General features: G+C 52.3%; 1 protein-coding gene across 1 annotated transcript in view; it reads right to left on the reverse strand.

Moving 5' to 3' along the window:
- The window catches only part of TMEM178B (transmembrane protein 178B), a 396357-nt gene that overhangs the window by 248369 nt on the left and 128396 nt on the right, over positions 1-19592 (reverse strand). Inside the window, exon 2 of the mRNA XM_004382380.1 lies at positions 6874-6987. Within this exon, the coding sequence (XP_004382437.1) occupies positions 6874-6987 (114 nt within the window). The remainder of the gene's footprint in view (positions 1-6873; positions 6988-19592) is intronic.

Below are 19592 nucleotides of genomic sequence, written 5' to 3' on the forward strand. Positions count from 1 at the left end.
CATGAGGAGGACGGATGAGTGGGCCGCGGAGGCCTGGGAGAGGTCGGGGTTCGGCACCTAGACCCACACCAGAGCCTGGGACACACTCCGACCCTACACCAGCCTTGGGGATGGTCCCCGAGACTGAGCCAACCTACAGGTGAGGGTGGGGACCTTGATGAGAGCCCAGGTGCTCTGGGACAAGGCCACGGCCCAGCGAGAGGGAGAGAACCCGGGACAGGCCATGGGTGCATTCGGGTCTGCACTAGGCAAGTCTGTTCCGGGTTGTGGTTTCCTGTCCCTCATGCAGTGCACCCCCAAAATGCCCCAGCTCATCCACAGAGCCTGGGTCTCCATCTCTGCCTCTCTCCGCCCGCCCTCCACACCCCTCCCTCTTCGCCCCTCCTCTCCTCTCTCCCCTGCTCCGCTACAGCCCATCTCTTCTTTTCCACTTTCCAGCACCTTGGCAACCACTGACCCCCGCCTCCTGAACCATCTGCTCCCTGGCCTGGCCCAACCTTCCCTACATGGAGGGGGTTCCTTGGTAGGGTGCCCGCTACTGGAGGGAAGGCTCAGGGCCCGCTGTGGACAGCCCTGTTCCAGCTTCGTCCCCTGAGGGCAGATGGCCTGAGGCAGAGCTGAGGGCAATGCCGGTGGGGTCTGTGTGGTGGTGTGTAAGGGGTGAGGGCCCTCGGGTGCTGGGGACGGGGGTGAGGAGAGGAAGTGACCCCTCTCGACCCCTCTCTCCTTCCGGCCAGCTGATGTGTGCCCTGCAACATCCACCCTGAGAGTCCAGCTCTCAGGCCTGAAAGAAGGAGGCTTGAGAAAGCTCTCACTTCCTTGGCTCTCGTCCTCGAGTTACACCGGAGAGCATCTGATCGCGAGACCACAGTCACATCTACAGGTCAGCTGTGCGCAGAGCCACCATCTTGAAAAGGCCGGGTGGGCGGGAGAGTCTGAGCTCATTCACACACAACACTCACACTCATACACACACAACACACATACACACACCCATACACACATACCACACACATACTCACATCCACACACACACATACACGCACACACCACAAATACACAGCACACACACACTCATACACAATCACACACACACTCATACAGACACACGTATGACACACAGACTGATACATACTCGTATCCACACACACCGCGCACACAACATATACATACATACCACACACACTCATACACAGACACATATACCACATACACACCACACATACACACACACCACATACATACTCATATCCACACACATACACCACACTCACTCCCCACATACATGACATATACACACATACCACACACTCATACACACACACCACACACACATTCATACACACATACCACACACACTCACACACACACCACATGCACACACCCCCACACACACAGATACCACATACACACCACACACACACACACCGCATACATACTCATATCCACACATACACCACACTCACCCCCCACATACATGACATACACATACATACCGCACACACTCATACACATATACCCCACATGCACACACATCCCACACACACACCACACATACACACTCATGCACACACCACAGACACCACATATACATACATACCACATACAGTCATACACAGAAACACCACACCACACCCACACCCACTCATACACACACACACACCCCCCACACATATATGTATAACACACATACTCATACACAGACACACCACACCACACACATACATACGTACCACACACACTTATACACACACTCACACACACACACACACACACACACACACACACACACACACACACACACACGGTGGTTCTGCTCCTGTGGCCCTGGCCTGAGGGGGCCTTCTCCCACCTCCTATGGGTGACTGCCCCAGCGGCCTCTGGGGACACCTGGCACAGGAAGGCCTGGCTCCAGCCCCCCACCCCTCGGCTCCTTCTCAAGGAAGCATCCACTCTGGTGACATCTTCCCAGGGCCCTGCTCTCCCGGCCTCCTCCCCGCCACGGCCCACCTGCCGCCCAGTGGCTACAGAGGCTGTCCAGGCCCCTCCCAGCCTGCGCCCTTCCTGCCACTGGGCCAGTGTCCGGGCCCCCAGCTGTGCTGACCAGGCCAGCCAGGGCACTGGGGGGTACAGGGAAAGAGAAGACAGAGCCCCTCAGCCGGTCTTGGGGCCCTGGCGCTGCTCAGGGACAAAACTGCAGACTCAGCTGCGATGAGGAAAACCTTTGGGACATCTTCAGGCAGACGAAGAGTTGGCACTCGGTGGAACCCCCTGCCGGGCCACCAGCTGCCCTGGTCACTGTTACCATGATCCTGCCACGTCCAAAATATCCAAACCAGACACCTGCCCGAGAGGGCCACCTGCCCAGTGACGCTTGCCCGGCCTGCCCAGCCTGGGAGGCGGCAGCAAACCCAGGTCAGGAGCAGGGTGCCCGGAGTGTGCAGACACTGACCTCGCCACCCTGGGGACCAACGGCGAGCAGGAAAGCGGGTGGTGGCACTGGTGGTGTAGACACCCCCCTCCCCCCCGTGGAGTCTCTGGTCTTTGCTCACATGCCATTTATTATCTCTTTACCCTGGGATTCGCACACCCCGGGACCCACAGATAATGGTATTCTGTCACCTGTTCTTCACCCGTATCACAAGGTGAGTGGGCTCACGGCCAGGTAGGCCTCCCACGGGTAGCGCTAACTGTTCAAAACCATGGCATAGGTTTAAACCAAACTACGCCTTTCCTATTTGAAAAAATATTGTTCCCTACCCCAGGGGTTGATGATGAGACCACAGTGCAAATTCCTGAAAAATGCATAACCCGAGTTTAACCAAAGCCCAAATATCTGCCAGAAGCTGTTGTGGGGGAAAAAAAAGAAATCAAATTTCTTTCTTTTGGCAATAATTATCTGCTGAGAAAAAATACAGAGAGTAAGATATTAGGCCCAAATGATAAAGCCATAACCGCTGTAGTAAGAAATGAATTTACTTGATCCCATTCACAGTATTCAAGAGTCCAAGACTCCCAAACAAGTAAACAAGAGTCTGAATTTTAAAAAAACACTTTTTTTCAAATTTACTAAGTTTGACCATGTTGTCGTTACGTGGCATTGAGTCGATTCTGACTCATAGCAGCCCTGCGTGACAACGCAGGACTGCCCCACGGGGCTTTCTTGGCTGTGATCTGTGTGGGAGCAGATCACCAGGTCTTTCGCCCACAGAGCTGCTGCTGGGTAGGTTCAAACTGCCAGTCTTTCAGTTAGGAGCCGAGAGCTTAACCAAAGTTGAGCCACCAGGGTTCCTTAGTCTGACCATCCAAAAAAGCAAAAACCAAACCTATTGCCGTTAAGTCAATTCCAACTCATAGCGACCTTGTAGAACTGCCCTGTAGAGTCTCCAAGGAGCAACTGGTAGATTCGAACTGCTGACCTTTCAGTTAGCAGCTAAGCTCTCAACCAGTGTGCCACTAGGGCTCCAGTTTGACCACAGGAGTTTGTGAATCTCTACTCAATTCTACCTTAGGCTTAAAGGGGGTTATGTACCCACACCTCCCCCATGTTGTCAGTATCTGATCTGGGAAAATTAAAATGGGCACTGACTGTGCTTCCCATTATGCCAGCTCTCCCATTCACGCTTGGCACCCACTTCAGACATGACAGACGCTCACCTGGCCTCTGGCTAAAAATAGCTGTCACCCTTGTCAGGAGTGCCAAATGCGATCCGCCTGCTTAATAGCCCATTAGGGGATCTTGAGAAAGGCAGGTGAGTCCGTCACCAGCCTCAACCTCACCCAGCACCCTGTACCTGAAACCTTCCCATAAATCAATAGTCGGGAGGGTGTTTATCAGTTACAAATACATCTACTAGCACCCCAGTTCACGGTATAAGCTGCAGTTTGAGGATGAGGATGTTGGAGAAACACAGGCTCGAGATCCACCAAACCCAGCATGAACCCCCTCCATGTCATTGCTGGTGGCATGTGGTACACTTCCAATGGCACCAGGTAATCCAGTTGAATTCCGGTCAACTACAGTGTGTACTAGGAGCCCTGGGGGTGCAACGGTTAAGCACTGGGCTGCTAACTGAAAAGTCGGCGGTTTGAACCCACCAGCAGCTCTGCAGGAGAAAAACCTGGCAATCTGCTCTCGTAAAGATTATAGCCTAGGAAACCCTATGGGGCAGTTTGAGCCCACACGGCAGTTCTGTGGAAGAAAAGGCCTGGCAATCTGCTTCCATAAAAATGACAGCCTAGGAAACCTTATGGGGCAGTTCTACTCTGTCACATGAGGTCACTATGAGTCGGAATCGACTCGACCGCACCCAATAACAGGCGGCTTTGAGAAAGAGACACATGAGTCCGTCACCAAGGGCAGCCTCAACCTCCCGCAGCACCTCATACCTGAAACCTTCTCAGAAATCAATAGTCGGGAGGGTGTTTATCAGTTACACATACATCCTCTAGCACCCCAGTTGACAGCATAAGCTGCAGTTTGAGGACAAGGACACTGGAGACACACAGGCTTAAGATCCAACAAACACCCCTCCATGTCTTTGCTGATGGTGTGTAACACACTTCCAATGGCACTGTGATGGGGCAATCCAACTGAATTCCAGTTATCTACAGTGTGTACAAGGAGCCCTGGTGGTGCAACGGTTAAGCGCTCAGCTGCTAACCAACAGGTTGGTGGTTCGAACCCACCAGCCACTCAGTAGGAGATAAGACCTGACGACCTGCTCCTGTAAAGACTGCAGCCTAGGAAACACTGTAGGGCAGTTCTACTCTGTCACACGGGGTCACTATGAGTCGGGATCGACTCGAGGGCCCCCAACAACAACAAACAGTTCTACTACATTTTCCCCAAATGCAGCCACACAGTTTACACCAAAATAGTTCTCCTTCTTGCTGAAAAATGCTCACAAACTATCTTAATTGTTTGAAGCAATTATACTATATTGTAATTATCGCATTGCCTTGTAATTACTTGCTTTGTGAATGCATCTGTCCGCCCCCCACCCTCCAACTCCCCAGACTTGAGCTCCTTCAAAGAGCTGCCTGTGGCTTCCCTACCCACTACCTGCCTGGTAAACAGAGAAACTCATTTGGTTGAATCCAGTGCATTTGAATTGCAGCTGCTGTGTCAATAACGTCTTCCTTCTTAGAGTCTGAATCCCATTATGACCCCCATAGCTTAAGTTACAGGTGTACCTGGGTGGTGAAATGGTTAACTCGCTCAGCTGTTAACTGAAAGGCTGAAGGATTGAGTCCACACAGAGATGCCATGGAAGGAAGGCCTGGTGATCTACTTCCAGAAAATCAGCCATTGAAAGCACAGATCTACTCTGACACACTTGGGGTGCCATGATTCGGAACCCACTCAATGGCAACTGGTCCTGGTAGCTTACATTAGATTTAAGTGGTAATCAATAGACTTTATCTTGTATCTTGAAGATCACTCTTGGGCTTCTATGAAGTGATGACCCTGGACAAATGCATTATGGGAAATAAGCAGTCCTTGCAACGTTTGCATAGATTTGGCGTCTTACATGTCTGTCTCCAAAAGGAAATTAGCAAGCTTGGCTACCAGTGTCTCTAAGACCAAGTTCACATTAAAATCAAGGACGTACGTGGTCTGCTGCGCTCCATGCTGGCACACGGGATCTTGGCTCTCTGCCTGTGCCCACGTTCAGAGAACGTCTCCTTAACACAGAAATCTCCTGGAGAGGCCCAGCTGGTTAACCCCTTCCATCGCTGACACCCACCCTGTCATGGAGCAACAATCGCCAGGAGACCCGGCCACAACGAATAGTTTTTTATTGTTTTTGGTTGGTTTAATTTTGCTGGTCTCGCTCCCTCCTGTCCCCATGCTGTGTTTGCCTTATTAAAGTCAAACCAAAAAATGGTCCATCCCAGGAGCACCCAGTGCTTGCTAAAGATAACTAGGCAACAGTGGCGGGAAGAAAAATGGCTTCCGTCTAAAGAGCCACCTTCTTCAGAGTTTACCAGTTAAGGTATCCTGACTATCAGGAAATTATTAAATTTGAAAAAAACCTATTTGGCATGTAAGTCTAAACTGAATCTTCAACTTGCAACATGACATGAGAAAACCTGGACTACGGTGGTCAGGTTGAAGGCAGCAGAGACAGCATGGGGCTCAGGACAGTTGGAATGCATGAGAAGGAAGCATGTACAGCCCCAAAGAGCACTTCCTGGGCACAGTCGAGTAGCTGTAGCCCCACGGAGCAGAGGGGTAACAATAGCCAGCCGACTCAGTGTGCACACTAATCACCCTCTCGTCATAATTTAAGTCTCTTAGGATCCCTGGCCAAGAAATTCCCTAGCCACTGGACACAGGTCCTCTGCTCTTTGCTGAGCCATCCTCATGAACCAGGCCCCATGCCTAGTGTTCTAGGGTAAGCAGACTATACCCTATCCCTTAGCCATCCACTCAGATGCAAACTCCCCGTGCGACACAGCCTGCAGCCTCCAGCTGGTCCCACCCTGTACAAATGACGATGCCAGGGACTCACAGGTTGCCACAACAGTATTCCAAGCACACTGGAGACATGCTGGAGTCAAATCCCAAGATCTGGCTCCATCAGGTAGGCGAACCTCAGCTGCCTCTGAGGCTAGTGAAACGAGATCATTGTCTAACTAGGTTTTTTTTTTTTTTTAAAGAAGCAAGCTCCTCAAATCTATGATGCAATCAAAGACGACTGAGGCAATTCTGACCCACAGACACGGGCACTTGAAGGAACTACCACTTTGTTCTGAGACTGTCCCCAGATTCCAGGAAGAGGCGCCCCCCTCGGTCCAGACCGAGCGTCGACAGGCACCTCCATCGCTGCCAGGCCTGAGGCCGTGGCATGGTCGCACTGTACTTACGCAGGGCGTGCCACTCGTCCTGGCGGATGGTCTTCGTGATGTTGAAGGTGAGGTTCCTGGGGATGGTGGCGGAGGAATAGTGGTACTTGATGTACGTGCACCGCTCAATCTCTCCTGCAAAGACAGACAAGAAACCAAACGCTTATGAGTTGAATCGTGTCCCCCTCAAAAGGTATCATGAAGTCCTAACGCCAGTACCTGCGAAGCTGACCTTGTTTGGAAATGGAGCATTTGAGGGTGTTATCAGCTAACATGAGGTCATCCTGGAGTGCGGAGCAGTGTCCTTATAAAAGAGGAGAGGAGACGCACAGAGACGCAGGGGAAGACGGCCATGTGACGATGCGTCTATAAGCCAAGGAAAGCCTGGGCCACCAGAAGCTGGAAGAGACAGGAAAGATCTTCCCCTAGAGCCTTCAGAGGGAGCATGGCCCCACTGACTTCCTAAATGGAGACTCCCGGCGCCACAGCTGTGAGACAATAAATTTCTCATGTGTTAAGCCACTCACTTTATGATGCTTTGCTACGGGGACCCCCAGAATACTAACACACAGATGGTAATGAGGCAGCACCCAGGGCTGGAGGGCCCTGCGTCTGTGTTTCTGCCCCAGCGGGACGGGCTTGTTTCACCTTGGCTTCGGCCCATCTGCACAGTTCATTCAAGGCAGTAACTTATATTCAAAAAGAGCGAGAGGACAGAACAAACACCATAGAGCATCGGTTTTGCTAGACAAACACACATCTGGGGTCCTTCTAAAGCGGACGATGACATCAGCTTTCTAGGAAAGTAGGACCATGTTCGCCTCACCATCTTAAGAAAGTCAACTTTCAATCAAGAAAGGACGTTTGGCATCGAAAGGCGTTCAGATAGCACCCATGGACACAGAGAGAGGGCTTCAGCTCTAATGCTGGCATTTGTGCCTTAGCCACGCTGTCTTCTGGAACGGGCGAGAACGGACTTACTCCCTTTTCTTTGTCCTAGTCATTCCCAAGGATCCTGGTGGTACAACAGTTAAGCACTTGGCTGCTAACCAAAAGGTCGGTAGTTAGAACCTATCCAATGGCTCCACGGGAGAAGAACCAGGCCATATGCTCCACTGTAAAGACTACAGCCTAGAAAATCCTATGGGGCAGTTCTACTCCGTCACATTGGGTGGCTGTGAATCAAAAATTGATTCAACGGTACTCAACACCACCATCCCCATTCCCACCCCAACCTGACCTCTGAATACAAAATACTCAAATAAGACTTCATCTCTTTGAACCAGTCTCTTCCGAGGTTTCTTGGGGGAAACTGGGGCCACTGATCCAATAAGGCCTCTACTGATACCCTGTTGTTAGTCCACATATGCTTCTCTGCATGAATTTCTGATTTCTACTGCAATGATGAAACTGTTGAAATCATCAATGAATGAGAAGTTTCACGAGTTTAGACTGGGCTTTGCTGGTCAGATAATCAAAATGCTCATATATCAGAGCAGAGGTTCACAAGTGTGGTCCTGAACCAGCATACCATCCCCTGGGAACGTGCTAGAAATGCAACTTCTCAGGCTCCACCTGAGACCTACTGAATCAGAAATTCAGAGATGGGGCCCAGCAGTCTGAGTTTTAATAAGCCTGCCAGGTGATTATGATGCACCCTTGCATTTGAGAACTGCTGCCTTCAAGAATATAAAGAAATTGCCAATATAGCCACTCATAAACCCACCACGTTTACAAATTCCAACAGGAAGGCATGACTAGTTCTTCCCTGGTTCCTTTTGGTCTCCTGCAGGCATTTCTACTGATGCTTACTTAGCTGTCGGATTTTAAAACTCAATGGCAGGGCATTGTGAAGACTCAGAAAAGCAGTAATTTTTAAAGGTGTTGTTAGGTGTCGTCGAGTTGGTTCTGTCTCACAGCGACCCTGTGTACAACAGAATGAAACACTGCCCAGTCCTGTGCCATCCTCACAATCCTTGTTATGCTTGAGCCCATTGTTGCAGCCACTGTGCCAATCCATCTCATTGAGGGTCTTCCTCTTTTTCGCTGACCCTCCGCTTTACCAAGCATAACGTCCGTCTCCAGGGACTGATCCCTCCTGATAACGTATCCAAAGTATGTGAGACGTAGTCTCGCCATCCTTGCTTCTACGGAGCATTCTGGCTGTACTTCTTCCAAGACAGATTTGTTCGTTCTTTTGGCCGTCCATGGTACACTCAATATTCTTCGCCAACACCACATTTCAAAGGTGTCAGTTCTTCTTCAGTCTTCCTTATTCGTCGTCCAGCTTTCACATGCATATGCAGTGACTGAAAAACACCATGGCTTGAGTCAGCTGCACCTTAGTCTTTAAGGTGACATCTTTGCTTCCCACACTTTAAAGAGATCTTTTGCAGCAGATTTGCCCAATGCCATGTGTCTTTTGATTTACTGACTGCTGCTTCCATGGGTGTTGATTGTGGATCCAAGTAAAATGAAATCCTTAACTAAATATGGTGAACGTATATAACCCTGTTGTCAGGGATTGAATTATGTCCCCCCAAAAGTGCGTGTATCAATCTGGCTGGGCCATGATTCCCAGTATTGTGGGATTGTCCTCCATTTTGTGATTGTAATTTTACGTTAAAGAGGATTAGGGTGGGATTGTATAACACCCTTACTAAGGTCACATCCCTGATCCAATGTAAAGGGAGTTTCCCTAGGGTGTGGCCTGTGCCACCTTTTATCTTAGGAGATAAAAGGAAAGGGAAGCAAGTAGAGAATTGGGGGCCTCATACCACCAAGAAAGCAGTGCTGGGAGCAGAGCATGTACTTTGGACCTGAGGTTCCTGCACTGAGATGCTCCCAGACCAAAGGAAGACTGATGACAAGGACCTTCCTCCACGGCCAACAGAGAAAGCCTTCCCCCGGAGCTGACACCCTGAATTTGGAGTTGTAACCTACTAGACTGTGAGAGAATAAATTTCTCTGTGTTGAAGCCATCCACTTGTGGTATTTCTGTTGTAGCAGCACTAGATGACTAAGACACCTGTGATGGTTAAGATTGTGCATCAGCTTGGCTGGGCCATGATTCTCAGTGTTTTGGCAGTCGTGTGATGTTGTGATCAGTTTCCTGTTGAGATTCAATATGTGATCACCCCCATGATGAGATCTGCTGTGAGTAGCCAATCAGTTGAAAGGAAGTTTCCTTGGGTGTATGTCCTGCATCAAATATATAAGCAGATATTCTGGCAAGGCTTCAGGGCTTTTTGCCCATGCTGGATCCTGCAGCTTGCTCCTGTTCATCTGACCTCCAGTTCTTGAGACTTGAGCTAGCAGTTTACCTGCAGTCTTGCCTGTCAATCTTGGGATTCACTGATCTTCACAGCCTGTGAGCAAGGGCCCTGCTCTATGACCTGCTGATCTTGGGTTCGCCAGGCCCTGCAGCTACATGAATCAGGAGAAGCCTCTATCCTGACTCACAGACTTGGGACATTCCAGCCTCTACAATCGTGTGAGCCATTTCCTTGATATAAATCTCTTTCTCTCTATATATACTTATACGCTTTATTGGTTTCGCTTCTCTAGAGAACCCAGCCTAAGACAAACCTTGACGCACACCTTTCCTGACTATAAACCACGCAGTAGCCCCTTGTGTTTGAATGATTGCCTCTTGGCCTACGTACAGGTTCCTCATGAGCACAGTTGTTTTAGAATTCCCATTCGTCACAATGTTATCCATAATTTCTTATGATCTATACAGTTGAATGCCTTTGCATAGTCAATAAAACACAGGTAAACATCTTTCTGGTATTCTCTGCCTTCAGCCAAGATCCATCTGACATCAGGAATGATATCCCTCGTTCTACTTCCGCTTCTGAATCCGTCTTGAATTCCTGGCAGTCCCCTGTCGATGTACTGCTGCAGTCATTTTTGAATGATCTTCAGCATAACTTTACTTGCATGGGATATTAATGATATTATTCGACCATGTCCGCATTCCGTTGGATTGCTTTTCCTTCGGATGGGCACTGTTGGCTAGGTAGCTGCCTTCCAAATATCTTGGCACAGATGAGTGAGCCTAGGAGAGGTAAGAGGTTTTTAACTCTGGTTTTGCACCTGAATGGATTTCAATGGTAATCCCTTTTGCACCCCACTGGTTTTCCATTTCTAACTGGTGGCCCCTGACTGAACTGTGTAAACCCTGGCTCACTGTCAGCAGGGAGCCTGACGTTGGTAGAGAGCAATGATTTAGACAGCGCCTCCTGAAACTGATGCCGGATGGTAAATCACATGGGGAACACTATCCAATTGCCAGTTACTGGTGGACATTCTTCCAATAGGACAGATACTGCCCAATGGGAGGGGCAAAATTCTGGGAAAGCACTGCGCTCCATTCTCCTCCGCCTCTGTCCCCTGAGCCCACAAACGTACTGACCTCTCGTCCGTGCCTAACTTCCCCCTACCACACCTCTTCCTTACTACGCCACCTGTCCTCCTCCTGCCCTAACTCGCTCAACTTCATGAAAAGGTCATTTACCAGATGGTCCCCACTTTTTCAGCATAGTACCGCCTCCCATCCAGTCTGTTGTGTGCCACCTAGTCGATTCCATCTCACAGTGACCCTACAGGACAGAGTAGAACTGCCCCATAGGATTTGCAAGGAGCTAGTGGGTTTGAACTGCTGACCTTCTGGTTAGCAGCCTGAGCTCTTAACCACTTGACCACCAGGGCTCCACCCCTGCCCCCAGTCTACAAGTCTATAAACCCTCAGCCGTCCCCAATGCCCCTTCCTCTCAGGTGTTTCCTTTCTCCCTGACAGCCATCTGGTCACCAGGTTCTACCTGTTCTACTTCAGAAACGTCCCTGGAATCCAGTCTCTCCTCTCCGCGCCCCCTCCCCTATCGTCACTGGGCTGAGGTTGTTGTTAGCTGCCCTCGAGTTGGCCCCCGATTCACAGTGACCCCATACAGAGGGGAATAAAATGTGGACTGGTTCTGCGCCATCCCCATGATCAGTTGTGGATCTGGCCGTTGTGATCCACAGGGTTTCATTGGCTGATTTCTGGAACTAGATAGCAAGGCCTGTCTTCCCAGTCCATCTTAGTCGGGAAGCCCTGCTGAAGCCTAGTCAGCATCATAGCAACACTCAAGCCCCCACCGACAGACGAGGGTGGTGGCTGCGCATGAGCTGAATTGGCTGAAATTGAACCAGCGTCTCCCTCAGGGAAGGTGAGGACTCTACCACCGAGCCACTGCCTCATAGTTGCACTGACGCCAATCGGCATTAGCAAACAACCACGTTTACTGAGGACTCACTAGGATGGAGAGATTGTGCCTAGAGCTTTGCAGACCCCACACCATGGCACACCAGAAAACCAAGCTGCGGTCGGCAGATGAGGCTGAAGGAACCGCACATCCAGCACGCCTGTACCCCGCTGCTGGGTGCTGGGCCCGCCTCACCGGTTGGAACTCTGCTGTGGATACTGTCTCATCCCGTCCTTCAGACAGCCCAGTTAAGTAGACGTCATAATGACTGTTACCCTTGTTTTACAATGAGAAACCACACCAGTTGCCATCAGTCAATTCCAACTCATGGCAACCCCATGTATGCAGAGTAGAACTGCTCCATAGGGTTTCAAGAGGTGACCTTTCAGAAGCAGATCACCAGGGCTTTCTTCTGAGTTGCCTCTGCGTTGACTCGAACCACCAACCTTTTGGCTTTGGTTAGTAGCCGAGTGCTTGACCACCTGTGCCACCCAGGGACTCCACAAATGAGAAAACGGGGGCCAAGGAGGCTGAGAGGCTTGCCCAAGAAAGCGCAATGCCGGGCAGGACCCAGAACTGTCTGGCCCCAGCACCTCCTACCAGGAGAGCCTCCCTCCCCAGTCCACCCTCCACACCACTGCTTGCAGCTTGCGGTGGTCCCCAGAAGAAAGCGTGATTGCGTCCTCAGCCTACCCGACGGCCCCTGTGGCTCTTGTACACAGCCCAACCCCACACTCTCCAGGCACCAAGCCCCGGCCAGCTCTCCAGCATCCCTGCTCAGCACCAGCCAGGTGGCCACCCCACTTTGCCCCGAACGTGCCTCAGCCTTCCAGGACCCCGTGCCTGTTCACCACCTGCCTCTCCTCCCCATAAATTCCTACTCCTCCTGGGGGTAGCTCCAAAGGCAGCCCTCCGCCAAGCCTCCCCATACCCAGAAGGGCACCAGCAGAGGTGCTCAGCCCGCGTGCTCCCCCATCCTCGCTGCTCCACCCTCAGAGCGGCATACACATCAGCGGGCAGTGATTCACGTGTTTACCGCCTCCCCCACCAGACGGCGCGTTTCTCCAGGGCAGGAGCTGCCTTCCTCACGCATCTTCGCCTCCTCAGCCCTAGCACAGGTGAGCACCAGGAACATGAGCTCTGAAGGAAGGAAGAAACGGCATGCGGCACCCTGGTTTAAGACCGGAGCAGACAGGAATCCCCCCGCTCAGAGCACACACAGCAAATAAAAGGAGGCAGCCTCTGCCTAACTCTGCGAGTGACAGCAGTTACCTCTCCCCCATCTGGACAAGGTAAACCAAGAGGGCCTGAAGTCGATTCTGACTCACAGCGCCCCTGTGTGTGTCAGAGCAGAGCTGTGCTCCACAGAGTCTTCAGTGGTTGATTTTTCAGAAGCAGACTGCCAGGCCTTTCTTCCAAGGTGCCTGTGGGTGGACTCAAACTGCCAACCTTTTGGTTAGCAGCTGAGCCCCTAACCGTGGTAAGGAGAGGCTCATCCCCTACAGCGAGAAGAAAAGCCATGGGATCACGGAGCAGCCCCTCTCTGCACCTGGAAAACATAATCCAAGGACCCCGAGGTCAGTGGTCTTTGGAAAAAAGAAAGGAAAGAAAGAGGAGAGGAAGGCAGGGAGGACTGTAACAGGAAGGCCATCAACAAGTGCTGAGACTCCAGCGGGGACAGGTGGCACAGGACACGTCCCCAGCGCTGAGACCCAACTGCCCTTGGTGGCTGAGTCTGCCCCCAGCGGGCGTGGGGCTGCCCCTGCCGGGGGCTCTTTCCCTAATTGGCACCATGGGGAGCAGCAGTCCTCCACTCAGCAATTTCAGGATCCCACAAACACGCCCCGGCCCAGCCTTAGCGACACAGGAGACCCCACTGGTGCGGGCCGGTCGGTGCCGCACTTACGTCGGATAAAAGTCCTGATTTCTTGTCTGGGGCAGGTTCTCTCCGCCTCCACCCGAGCTCCACCAGGTGTCACAGGTCCTGGGGGTGCAGCCAGCTCCCTTAGCCTCCTCCAGCCTGCTCCTCCGCCCAGGAGGGCATTGGCCAGTGGACACGGGCGCCAGAGCAGGCGGCTGTCTGCAGCCAGGGGCCCTGGCTCTGCGCTTTGCCACAGGGGCTGCACATATCCTGCCTCTGACAGCAATTAAATGTGAAATACTCAAATATCACCCAAGAAGGAGGCAAAACATTTACGCGCATACTTGCAGGTCCCGCGGGTATGTGGGCCTTTGGGAAATGCTCGTGCCACCTCAGCCCCAAATCCGTGCACCCAGGAGAGCTTCCCAACACGCACAAGATTTCCTTCCTTGCACAGTGCACCCCCTCTCCACGGGCCCCTGTCCCAGCCACGGAGGGGGCTGCCCCCAGAACGCCTCGCTGGGAGGCAGGGGGCGCACCTCTTGTTCCCACGGCACACTGTGACCCCTCCTCCATGCTCTGCCCCCTGCACTGGTCAGGGTGCAGCAGGAGACAGACCTCCCACCCAAGCTGGGCCAGGGGAACTCCAGGAAGGGACCGCTGACAGGGCTGTGCGCAGGCACAGAGGGCCAGCGAGGACGGGGTAGGGGTCTGGGTGAGGGGGCTGAAGAGCGGGCTGGAGGGCGGAGGAGGGGTGCTTCCCTGCGCATGGTGAGGGTCACGCCTGGAGAGACCATGTGACAGAATCATGGCCTCCCACGAGGGGCACAGCCAACCTGGACAATAGCACCCCGACTTCTCACTGCTCCATTTCCACCCTCCTGCCAGACCCTGTGAGCTGACCCCCACGGGAAGCCAGAGGCCAGGGCAGTCCTGGAGCAGAGCAGGTGGAGAAGGCAGAGACGGAGCAGAGGGCTGCCGGGGGTCTCCCGCCCACTGCACACCTCTGTCCTTCCCTCTCTCAGCCCCCTGGCCCACTCCAGCTTCTCAGAGCCCCATCCTGGCCTGCCCTCAGTTCAGTGCCGGTACATCCTTCCCTCTCTCCCCCTCTGCCTTCAAAGTTCACAGGGGCAAAGAGAGACCAGGGCCAAGGACCGGGAGCAGCTGCTCCAGGCCTGCATCCACTCATAAGGCACAATCAAGACACCTCACACACAGGCCTCAGCATGGTTCCACATTAGTCACTGCTCAGCAAGCAGCCACTGCCCTGGTTAGCAGTCGCTGCTCTGACACCACTCTTCAGCGTCAGGACCCTAGGAACTCAGAAGCGGTGTCAGAAATCAAGGTCAGGCCGTGCCGCAGACGCACCTACGCCCACAGCGTCTGAACCATTCTCACACACAGCGCCAGGGCGCGTGGAGGGAGAGTTCCGGGGAACAGGTAACAGGAGGAGGCTGAGGCTGGGGAGGGGCACCCCGTGTGTGGACGCTAGTTCTGGATTCCGGCCACAGCAGCCGCCATGCCAGCTGCAGCTTCCTTCCTGGGGACCCGCTATCAGCTGTATGCCCTGCTGAACGCTCAGGAAAGGAGCTGTTTTTAGGGGAGTGTATGTGACGCAGAAACCTCCCCTAGCGAGGATGTAGCGGCCTGGCACCCACCCACCCCATCTGCAATGAGCTTCCTTGAACGGGGACGGACGGCAGCCCTCCAAAGGCTTCCATTAGACTGAGTCCTGCAGGCCAGGCAGCTGCTCTTAGGCACTCGGCTTAAAGCGCTTTTAAATAAGCCCCGAGGGGTAGTTCTGAGACATCAACCTAAGTGCGAATGAGACCCCAGAACGCCTCCCTCCAGAGGTGGGGGGTCAGCAACAGAGAGCCCGGAGGAAAGAGGTTTGGGGAAGGGTGGGCTGTGAGGGAGGTGCAGGGTGGGCTTCAAAGGCCACCCCACAACTTCACCACGGTGCCTGCTGCCAACCCAGAACAGGGAAAACACCACACACACACACACACACCACACACACACGCACACACATGCACACACACGCATGCACACATGCACGCACACACACACCATACACACGCATGCGCACACGCACACACATGCGCTCACACACACTCACAGACACGCACGTGCACATACACACACTTTAAAAGTGGAGCAAGGCAGGCTGGGTATGTGAGGGTCAAATCCATTTAGAAAAAGCTGGGTTGAGTAGAGTTAAAAGGCATCCTTGCTGCAGGACTTATAAGCGCCTTTAATGCACACAGTGACTCATGGCAAGGGGCAGGTACAGCCTGCTTTGACCCCGACTGCTTTCTCATCCAAGCAGCCCGCCCTGGCACTGGCCCCTGCATTCATCAGCACCAGAAACCTGGTCTCTTGTTGTGTTTCTGTCCCCAGACCCCAGCCCAGCAGCTGACGCACAGCGAGCTCGGAGCATGTCTGGATAAGTGACGAGCAGATCCCAGGACGCTTGTTCCCTCTGTGATCTACAAGGTGAGTAAAGCACTGGCCCAGGACATGCTGGGCTCTTCTCCAAAGACACGCCCGGGAGTGACAGGCATAGCAACACCAGTCGCGTGCTGTCCCGGAGCCGCGTCTCACATGCCTTGAATTGAGTCTGGAATTTCTGTGGGTCACCAGAGCCATCGCCTCGCTGCCCCGCACCACCTATGGCCCTGATTCCAGCTGTGGGGATGGCGCGGGGAGCACTCAGCCTCCCAGGTCAGCTCCCAGCTGCCCCTCCCATGGTCACGGAGCCTCACGCAGCCCAGCCAAGGGGACAAATCAGAGACCAGATGCCCCGACCTCTGGGGGGCTACAGGGGGTGCCCCCTGGACTTGAGCCAGAGGCTCCCATCAGCAGAGCCACCCCACACCCTCCATCTGCTCCTCCTTCCCTGGTCACCTGCCCCTGGAAACTCCTCCCAAAGGCCCTGCCCCTGCCTCTACTTTCGGGGAATCCAACCAAGAGCAACGCAGCAGAGAGGCGTTAGCGGGACTCATAGTCTGAGAACAGCGGGGATGCCCGTAAGGAAAAGGACTCGCCCACCTTCACCCTGAGGCTACTCTGAAGGGGCCTGCGGGCACCCATGGTGTGGGCAAATGCTTTTTTCCGGCTTCCCTGGCTGTCTGCTTTTCCTCCTGACATCTGGCATCCTGGAGACCCAGGAGGCGCCCTGGACACCTCCTTTCCCCGGAGCCCTCAGACCAGTGAGCGTCTGTCCCCTCACATTTCACCCACACGCTCCTCACACAGCCAGGAGGTGGAAAGGTCAGTGAGTCCCGTGTGATCGAGAAGAAGGAGAGCTGGAACAGACGGAGGCCCCGTCGCCACTCAGCCGTGAGAGAAAGCCGACACAGACCTCAGCCCTCAGGGCCTGGGTCTCGGGTCTCGGGTCTCAGGTCCCGGGTCCTGGGTCTGTCTGCAGACCACGGCGGTTTCAGACATCACGGCTGTCAGGATTCGCTGCCATGTCACAGGCTGTCTGGGAACAAGGGTTATGTTTCCAGCCACAGAGGCTTGGCCACGAAAAGAGCTCCGTAAACCCACTGATGGCGGGAGAAGGCCACCGCAGGGGGGTGAGACATCGCCCGTGTCTTGTTATGTCTCTCCTCTTCCCACCGTGCCAACGGCCTCAGCACCACGGCTCACACGGGTCCCTCCCACAACAATGAGTTTATCCCTCAGGGTGCTGCCCCTCAAAGATGCAGTCATTCTGATTCAAAGAGAAGAGTTCACGAGGCCTCGCTATAGGGCACCATTCAGGCAGCAGCAGAATTGCCAGATCTCCTGACCACATCCTACAGCGCCATGCTTACAGAACTCATGTCCCAGTGTGGCCCTGTGACACCACACAGGCACCCGAACAGGCCTGCAGGGAACAGGACGTCAGCCAGATGCCCTCCCAAACCTCCCAAATGAAGCAGGGCCAGGGCATCAGAGAGCAAGCTCTCTGTATACACACACACATGCATGCACACCAGTGTATGCATGCACATGTATGCAGACATGTGCACACACAATGCATACACATGCCCTCATGCATTCACGCACGCACACGCACGTCCATGCACACGTGCATGCACACATATGTATGGCACCTACACACACGCATGCGCACGCAAACATGCACACATACACATACGGTAGCTGAATCTAATCACACAGCCTGTTGTTTTGAAAATTGGAAACTGTTTTGGAAACAGCAACCATTTTAAAATAATCACCTCTCTGAAAGAATTAGGCCAAACGAGACTGTTTGCAGATACTATCTGAGCCCATGTTGTCTCTAAACTCTGAGGCCTATGGCCTGAGGGCCAGGAGGAGCCATACGCATGCTGCTAAAGGGGAGGCCGGGTTTGAGGGGGTCTCACGAATCTGCAGACAGTCACACAGTTCATGTGAATAAAATTTCAAAGCAGCATTTTCCTCCCTTTGTGCGGATACAGTTAGGGAAGGTCTGCGTTTAAGGAGATATGGACATCATTCTTGTGAATAAAACACTTGCTTTCACGTCCTTAGGTACTTAAAAAACTGCAAGTCTTTAAAAACCACAACTGTGCAGAGTGCAGCCACTTCGGAAAACAGTTTGACAGTATTTTTTTAAAGTTCAACATAAATTATCATATGATCCAGCAATTCCACTCCTCAGTGAAAACACATGTCCACACCAAGTTGTGTACGAAGACTTAGCAACATTATCGTAATAGCCAAAGAGTAGAAGCAACCCAAATGTCCATCAACTGATGAATGGATAAATAAAATGTGGCACATTCATACAGTGGAATATTACTCAGCCATAAAAAGGAATGAAGTACTGACGTGCTACAACATGGATGCATCTTGAAAACATTACATTAAGTGAAATAAGCCAGTCACAAAAGACCATATATCATATGATCCCATTCATATGAAATATCCAGAGAAAGCAAATCTACAGAGGCAGAAGGTGCAAAGGAGGAGTGAGTGCCAGTGGGCATGAGAAATCTTTTGAGAGTGATGGAATGTTCTAAAATTGGATTGTGGGGATGGTGGCACAACTCTGTAAATTTACTAAAAATATTTCAATTGTACATTTAAAATAGGTGGACTTTATGGTATGCAAATTATACTTCAATAAAGCTGAGTTTTTTTAAGTTTTTTAAAAGTCAACTAAAAACAAAAAAACTACAAGTGTCAAGTTCCAACTGGGGTAGAACATAAAAAGGTTAATGACAAAGGAGGCATTAGTAATTCCCAACGGTCCTTCATTATGATTTACTCATTTTTCATTCAACGAACACTCACTGAGCATCTACTATATGGCAAGTTTTACTTGGCTTCATCCTTTATGCTGCCAACATTGACTGTGTGCAATCGAGAATCTCGTGGATCACCCTCATGGTATTAACCGTAAAGCTCTCTTTGTTGCAAGAACCCTACTAGCTCCTTCCTTCTGTGAGGCCTTCTAGAGGTTACACAGGCCCTTCTCGCCTATCATGTCATTTGATCTTCTCGACAGCCCTGCGAGGTAAGCAAAGCAGCAATTATCCCTATTCTACAGATGAGAGCACTGAGGCTTAGACAGCTTACTTATCTGACTCATCCAGAGTAAGACCAGTGTTGAAGCGGGCTTCCTGTATCCCAGGCCC

This window comes from Trichechus manatus, unplaced genomic scaffold, assembly GCF_000243295.1.
Source record: "Trichechus manatus latirostris isolate Lorelei unplaced genomic scaffold, TriManLat1.0 scaffold00093, whole genome shotgun sequence".
NCBI lineage: Eukaryota > Metazoa > Chordata > Mammalia > Sirenia > Trichechidae > Trichechus > Trichechus manatus.